Consider the following 8615-nt stretch of genomic DNA (forward strand, 5'->3'; position numbering starts at 1 on the left):
TGTCTGCCAGGTTTCTCCACTAAAATTTGCTCCATTTTCCCCTTTGTAATAAATGAACATTTTATGTGGAAATACTTTTAGACTCAGGAAACAATTGATGAGCATCTCATGTCTCATCCCACTTGCACCCCCTAGTCTTAGCATCCATTGAAATTTCTAGACAGAATTAAATATTTCTATGATAATTTCCATCAAAGTGACTTTCTAATGCTGGTAGTCCTTCCATTATTATTACTTGGCAGAAATTTCTTATTTTCCAATTCATCTGCGAATGTGTTTATTTTTCTTGGCTAGACTCATTGATTCCAGCTTTATTCAATAAATTATAACCCATTATAATGGGTTAGTAGCATTACTTATTTTGTTGCTCAAAGTGCCCTAGATTTGTCCAATGAGAGTCCCATCAAATGGCTTCTATGTCAGTTCGGACATAAGCTATCATTCTGATTTAACCTTATCATTCATTCTCTGAGCATCCCAGGAAAGAAAGTAAGAAGGAAGATGAAGACAATAAGGGAAGAAAGGTGGGGAAAGGGAACCCTTATTTTTAAACGGAGGCAGAATCAATATACAATAAAATGCACAGACTTTAAATGTTCAGTTCGACAGCTACTGTACTCAAGTAAACCAAACTCATTGCCATGGACTGGATTTAAACTCGTGGTGACCGTATAGGACATACAGGATTAGCAAGGTGTGTGTGGCGCTGTGGGTTAATGTGCCAGACTGCAAAGCAGTTTGACCTGCAAGGTTGGCAGTTCAAACTCACCAGCTGCTCGTTGGAAGCCCTATACAGGGTCGCTATGGGTTGGAACCGACTCAACGGCACTCAACAACAACAACAATCTTTATGGAGGAGTCCTGGTGTGGTGCTGTGGGTTAATGCATTGGATTGCAAAGTCAGTTTGAACCACAAGGTCGGCAGTTCAAGGTCACCAGCTGCTCCTCAGAAACCCTATATAGGGTTGCTACAGGTCAGCAGTTAGAAACTACAAGCTGCTCTGTGGGAGAAAGATGAGGCTTTCTACTCCTGTAAAGATTTACAGCCTCAAAAACCCCATACAGGGTCACTATGAGTCGGAAAGGACTCAATGGCATTTAACAACAACAACAACAGGTCAGAACTGACTTGACGGCACTTAACAACAACAATATTTACAGACGCCAATTGCTACTTTTTTTTTTTTCTTCCTTTGAGCATAAAGTGAATGGCTAGTGGGTTCTAACTGCTAACTTATATTTTGGTTAGTAGCCAAGCACTTAACTACACCATGCCACCAGAGCTCCTGTGTATCTAAGTAGCCATATAGATTCAGATCATCTCCATCCCTCCAGAAACTTCCCTCATGCAAGGGACTACATTCACCCACAAGCATCATGGAAACCCTTTTCCACATCATCATTCTTCTCAGCGTCTATCCCTCAGTTTGTAGCTGCTGCCAAAAACGTTCTCAATTCCCACCCTCTCTTTCCAAATTTGCTTTGCCTGGTGCTCAGACTCAGTGGTTTGTCTCCCTATCTTCAACTACCTCGTGTCCCATTCTGCGTAACAGGTTGGTTCTCGTTAATTTTCTGTCTTCTTTACCTATTGAGGAGAGTCTCCTAATAAAGGAGTGTCTAGGACTTGACGCAGGAGTCCTAGTGTGGTGCTGTGGGCTAATGCGTCAGACAGTAATGTAATTTGAACTGCAAGGTTGGTGGTTCAAGCTCACCAGCTGCTCCTTGGAAACCCTATACAGGGTCGCTATGGGTCGGAATTGACTCAACAGCACTTAACAACAACAGCAAGGACTCGACACAGTTAACAACAACAACAACAACAGGAGTGATGTGAGGGCACTGATGGCTCAGTGGTAGAATTCTTGCCTTCCATATGGGAGACATGAGTTCACTTTCCAGCTGTACACCAAAAGTGCAGCCACAACTTTCCTGTTAGTAGAAGCTTGTGATACTGAGCAGGTTTCAATGGAGCTTTCAGACTAAGAGGGACTAGAAAGAAAGTCTGATAATCTGCTTTTGAAAATCCACCAATGAAAACTCTATGGGTCGACATTGGCTACCCACAATGGGGAGGAGGTTACAAAGGCAAGAAGTGACTGGCTTACAAGCTTTCAAGAGGGAACCTAGATCCAGAGGGCGTGGAGGAAGGTAGAATCTCCACTGAGTAGTATCCAATCTGTCTAGGCAGGGCTGATGAAATGAAATATGGATGGATCTCTTGTGATACAATAGTGAATAATTGTTATCAGGACTGATTGTGAGGGTTGGAAATGTAAAGGTAGACTTTTTATAGCAAGGACGGGAGTGATTATATTAACATTTCAGTCTAGGAGCATAGGTCCCTGGGACCATCAAGGGAGAAGAGCAGAGAGCGGGACCCTACCCAGAGAAGCAGTGATGCCAGAGATGGAGGCAGAGATGATGACGTGGAGATATGGAGCAGTTGGGGACTTTAGATCCAGAGAGAGACAGGGGCTGTGTGCTGATGACCGGGGTGCAGGCTTGTAGTGTATACCCTTTGGTTGGTTGATGAGGCATGGAGGGGATTGTAACCATGGCAATGAAACGATGTACGAGAGAATGAATGTAAAGCTAATGCTCTCCCATGTAAACTATCACATAATTCACAATAAAACATTAAAAAAAAAAACCTCTATGGGTCACAATGGAGCCATCCTGTTGGGCACAGGGTCACTCTGAGTTAGAGACTCACTCAATGTTAGTTAAGAACGTCATTAGGAGTGACCTAGTAAACAAGGTGGTGGTGGTGATGGTGAGGTGGGTAGATTGTGATTTACTCACAAAAGGAGAATGACCACTGTTGTTTCATTTTAGCAGCAATATGTTTCCTTTTATCATGAAACATGCTGATTATTTGAAACAGAGTTTAAGAACCACTGCCTGACACCAACATTTCTCAAACTCATGTGTCTCAAGAAATGTTGGAGCAGTTGGTGTACAAGAGAATTATGGAGTTACGGATGGTGGCCTCTGAACACTGCCAAGAATTGGCCCAGTCTCTCCTCCTTTCCTCTTCCTCACCATCTTTCCTTCTTTGAGTCCCAACTTGCCATTTCATATCAACTTTCTAATCTCTGGAACACGTCTTGGCATCTGTCTAGACAGATCTACTATTAAAAATAGATGAGCAGGATTTTGTATTGATTTGACATGAGAAAAGATTGAAGGGAGATCTAAGGTCATAATTGGAGCTATCAGGAGGATCTTTACTAATTGTGGATAAAAGGGGAATTGGAAGAAATAGTGATCTTAAGACAGAAGACAATTAGGTTGCTCTTTTAGGTATTGGAGTTTTAGGCACCTAAGGAAGATGTTTTTTAGAAGCACACATCTGCAAGTTGGAACATCATTTCAGTGGTGAAGAGATTGAGGCACAGAGATTTAGCTATAGTTGAAGTAGAAGCTCTTTCACTTTCGTGCATCATCTGCTATCTACTCAAAACAAAGGGACAAAGAATGAGAGATCTGGACTTCCAGGGAACCTAGGAGTCAATGGGATTCCATCAGAGGCAATAAAGAAATATTTGGTGTCATGAACATAAATTTCATGGAGATAGAGACACCATCTACCAAAGATTTCCCAACAGACACACAGAAACGAAAAGTAAATGATTAAAGAACACAGGCCTCAGAGTCCCTTTGAGACGGTGATCGTTTATCCTCTATATACAAAGATCAAAGCAAACCCTCCAAAAGGTTAATATTTAAGCACTTTTATATTTGCATCTCTCTTTTTAGTAGAGGAAAGTCACTTTGGTTGTGCCTGTGAGAATCATCACCAACCACAATGATTTCTCCAGCACTTGTCTTTTTCTCAAGTCTTCTTTGCCATGTTGTTATTGCAGGACGGAGTAAGTACTTATCCTAGCTCCTAGTACTTATCAGGGATCAATAATAATAACTTTAAATACCTTTTTAGGGTGGATGCTGAAAAAGATGGGATTGATACTTATTCTTTTTAAGTTTGAAAGTTCCTCTGGAAGATACTTAGCCAATTTAAGCCTCAGTGTTTTTGTTGTTGATATGTGCCATGGAGTTGGTTCCAACTTATAGCGACACTGTACAGGGTTTCCAAGGCTGTAAATCTTTACAGGAGCAGAAAGCCTCATCTTTCTCCCGTGGAACAGCTGGTAGTTTCGAACTGCTGACCTTGCAGTTCACAGCCCGATTTGTAACCACTACACTACCAGAGCTCCTTAAGCTTCAGTGTAGTCACCTGTACAATGGGGATACTAACAGTTCTTTCTTCAAAGTGGTGCTGAGGAGGTTTGATGAGATACTGCATATGATGTATTTGGTGCAGAACTTGCCGTATTCATTATTAGTAGCATTAACCATTTATTTTTAATTTCTGTGCTAGCTGAACTTAACAAAATTCAAATACATAGCAAAGACTTAGACTAATATATGTAATTTTGGAATTTAAAGGTTAAAATAATTTAGAACACAATATTCTGTTAAATATTGTCTTATAGCTAATCTTTTCAGGAATGTATAAAATTGAACAGTAATTTTTAGTCTAATAAAAAAAAAATTCAAATATAGATTTCTTAACCAATTGTTTTGTGTTCTATCTCAGCCTGTCCCAAGCCAGATGACTTACCTTTTGCCGTAGTTGTTCCATTAAAATCATTCTATGACCCAGGAGAGCAGATTACATACTCCTGCCAGCCCGGTTATGTGTCCCGGGGAGGGATGAGACGGTTTACATGCCCCCTCACCGGCATGTGGCCCATCAACACTCTGAAATGTCTACGTAAGTTGGTGCCTTCTGGAACATTCTCTCCCCTCCTTTGGATTCTGGGCATTCTTTGGGATAACCAACCTCAACAGGCTCAGGGTAGGGAGTGTCAGCAGAGGCTACTAAGAAACCAGAAGGTCTGAGGGTTCTCCATGGGAGAAGAGCGTCAACACAGTAAGCGCTGGTTGGGGAAGAGAAGATTTGAGTGCAGAACTCAAAGAGGTTTAAAAGAGTCCTGGCTAGTGTGTGATAAAAGCAAAAGAAAACATTCTATAAATTTGAAGAAAAGTGTAGATACTCTGAGATGTAAACTGATGCCAAAGAGACACTTGGAAACAGATAACATGAGGATCGTCATGCCTTGAGGTTTTGCTTCAAACTGAAAGCTGATTTGATAGTTGCTGGAATTAATAGAAATTTTCATCTAATTCCTGATGTAGCACTGTAGGATAAGTACTGGACCACAAAGTAGGTTTGAACCACAAGGTCAGAGGTTCTAACCCACCAGCTGCTCCTTGGAAACTCTATACTGGGTAGCTATGAGTCAGAACCATGTTGTTGGGTCACTTCAAACTCATGTTGTTGTTGGGCGCCATCTATTCAGCACCAACTCACAGTAACCCTTTGCACAACAGAACGAATCACTGCCCAGTCCTGGGCCAACCTCACAATCATCGCTACATATGCCCATTGCTGCTGCCACAGTGCCAATCCATCGCACTGGCGGTCTTCCTCTTTTTCTCTGACCCTCCACTTTACCAAACATGATATCCTTCTCCAGTGACTGGTCCCTCCTGATAATGTATTCGAAGTATGAGAGATGAAGGTGGTCATCTTGGCTTCCAGGGAGCATTCTGGCTGTACTTCATCTAACACAGATCTGTTTGTACTTTTAATATTCTCCTCCAACACCATAACTCAAAAGCATCATTTCTTCTACTTATAGCAACCCTATGTTGTTGTTGTGATGTGCCGTGGAGTTGGTTCCAACTCATAGCGACCCTGTCCAGGGTTTCCGAGGCTGTAAATCTTTATGGGAGCAGAAAGCCTCATCTTTCTCCCGCAGAACAGCTGGCAGTTTTGAACTACTGACCTTGCGGTTCGCAGCCCGATTTGTAACCACTATTCTACCAGGGCTCCTTATAGCGACCCTATATAAACATGTATACGTGTGTGTGTATGCCAATGGCACTTAATAACAACGTGTGTGTGTGTGTGTGTGTGTGTATTGTTGTTAAGTGCCTTCGAGTCATTTCTGATTGAAAGACCCTGTATAGGGTTTTTGAGGCTGTGCATCTTTGCAGGAGCAGCAAGCCTCATGGAGATAAAGATATCACTATGGTTTTATTGTAGATAACTATGTTCATTTCTTTCCTCACACCATAGTTTTAAGACATCATGCTAGTATTATTACTACAGTCAAATATTGGACAATCAACCAGATAGAAATGTTGACAATTATATGGAATAGCCAAGCAGTCAACATAAACTAATATGAGCTCTGATTATTTTGGTTAATAAACAAAGTCTCTGTTAAAATTATGCATGTTCATACTGGTTTTAATATGCTTTTTGAGTAAAAGTAATTTTCAATGAAAAATTATATCATTGTTGTTGCTATTCAGTGCCCAAGATGCTGCTGGTGGGTTTGAACTGCCAACCTTGTGGTTTGCAGTCCAGGGCTGATTCTAGAGCACCATATACCAGAAGTCCTCATTAGGAAAAACATTTCTTCTAATGAGCTTAACTCTGGACTACTAACAAAATTTTTTCAATTTATTTTTCACATGTAAATTTTCTCATTATTGCAAAGGGTTTGTACCATTTAAAATTTTTTCTACTTTTGTTCAGCATATCATAAGATTTTATTGTTTCTACGGCCCTTTGAATTGATATGTTATTGGCAGCATAAATTGTGACTCTGAAATGATGCTCTAGCTACCAGATGTATGATTCTAACTAATGTCTTACTTAGGGGCACTGGTTGTGTGCCATCAAGTTGGTTCTGCCTCACAGTGATCCTGTATAGGGTTTCCAAGGCTGTAAACCTTTACAGGAACAGAATGCGTCATCTTTCCCCCGAGAAGCTGCTGATATGTTCAAACAGCTGGCTTTGTGGTTAGCAGTCCAGTGCATAACCCATTATGCTAGCAGGGCTCCTTAACATCTTACTCGGTGTTGTTACGGCCCGTCAAGTTGGTTCTGACCCATAGTGTCCCTGTATAGGGTTTCCAAGGAGCAGCTGGTGAGCTTGAACTGCCAGCCTTGCAGTTCAAACTGACCTTGCAGTCTAGTGCATTAACCCACAGAGCCACCCCAGGACTCCAACATCTTACTTTATTGTTGTTGTTAAGTACCGTGGAGTTGGTTCTGACTCATAGTGACTCTGTACAGGGTTTCTGAGGCTATAAATCTTTACGGGAAAGCCTCATCTTTCTCCTGCGGAACAGCTGGTAGTTTCAAACTGCTGACCTTGAGGTTAGCAGCCCGATACGTAAACACTATGCTACCAGAGCTCCTTTACATCTTACTTAGGCATCTAAATTTTAATGCCTGGAAAATTGAGCCCATAAATTAAACTCTTAGCACACTATGATAAATTACAACAATCCCCTGACAGTGAACTTTAGATTGTCCAACTTTTGTTATTAGAGATAACAGTGTAATAAACACTTGAGTGCTTATATCATTTGACCTAACTCAAATTATTTTCTTAGAAGGGCTACTGAGAGCTACTGGATCAAAGAACAAAAATGGGCTTATATGTTTATATTAGTAGAAAATCCGTTAAATAGAAATGTACCTTTTTCTCTCTCAATCACAGCTAGAGTGTGTCCTTTTGCTGGAATCTTAGAAAACGGAGCTGTGCGTTACACAACCTTTGAATATCCCAACATGATCAGCTTTGCTTGTAACCCTGGGTAAGGCCTTCTTCATTACTGAGTGGTTATAAGCACGTTTCTGTATCTTTCATCGAACATCCAGACTGGGCCTTCAAGTTGGGCTTGCTGATTATAAGTCAGTGTTGGTCCTGTTTTGAATATAAGCCTGGGGACACTGAGGGTGGGGGTGGGGGGTATGGTAATGAATGGGGAATACAACAGAAGTGAAATAGGAAGCTATTACTATTTAAAATTTTTCTGCTCCTGGTTAATTACTTACCTCAGGAGGTACATTGAAGGAATTGTAACTAGATGATGATTCTCTATAATCTCTGGGACTATGGTTTTGTTTTGTTTTTTAATTCAGAAATATGCATTTCAGTTAAGCTCTGAGGAATGCCTAATAAATACATCAAGAAATTTTGGTGGACTGAATAACAATGTTTTAAACATTGTCATGAATTTCTATTAACATAAGGTAATAAAATCAAAACCAAAGCCTCTGCCATCAAGTTGATTCTTACTCAGAGTGACCACACATAGGAATCCTGGGGTGGCGCTGTGGGTTAATGCGCTAGACTGCAAATGGGTTTGAACCACAAGGTCGGCGGTTCAAGCTCACCAGCTGCTCCTTGGAATCCTTATACAGGGTCACTATGAGTTGGAACCGACTCGACGGCACTTAACAGCAACAACAAAATCAAAACCAAACCTGCAGCCATCCAGCTGATTCTGACTCATAGTGACCCTATATAGGGTATCCGAGGCCATAAATCTTTATGGGAGCAGAACATTTCTTCTCTCTCCCACAGAGCAGCTGGTGGATTCAAACTTGTGGTTAGCAACCCAATTCATAACCCACTATGCCTCCAGGGCAGAAGAAAATGTCTCATTTGAATAGTTCAGCCAAGTGAAAACGTGGATCATGCATCCTATGAATTTGTCTCATGCACTTTCTAAGGGGAATATAT

At 41.1% G+C, this 8615-nt stretch overlaps 1 protein-coding gene across 1 annotated transcript in view; it reads left to right on the top strand.

The window, feature by feature from the left end:
* The first annotated feature begins 3808 nt into the window (after positions 1 to 3808).
* The window catches only part of APOH (apolipoprotein H (beta-2-glycoprotein I)), a 15587-nt gene continuing 10780 nt past the window's right edge, over positions 3809 to 8615 (top strand). The window contains exons 1-3 of the mRNA XM_006833734.1: positions 3809 to 3872; positions 4601 to 4777; positions 7587 to 7683. Of these exons, the coding sequence (XP_006833797.1) occupies positions 3809 to 3872; positions 4601 to 4777; positions 7587 to 7683 (338 nt within the window). The remainder of the gene's footprint in view (positions 3873 to 4600; positions 4778 to 7586; positions 7684 to 8615) is intronic.

The sequence above is a fragment of the Chrysochloris asiatica genome, unplaced genomic scaffold (genome assembly GCF_000296735.1).
Source record: "Chrysochloris asiatica unplaced genomic scaffold, ChrAsi1.0 scaffold00007, whole genome shotgun sequence".
Lineage (NCBI taxonomy): Eukaryota > Metazoa > Chordata > Mammalia > Afrosoricida > Chrysochloridae > Chrysochloris > Chrysochloris asiatica.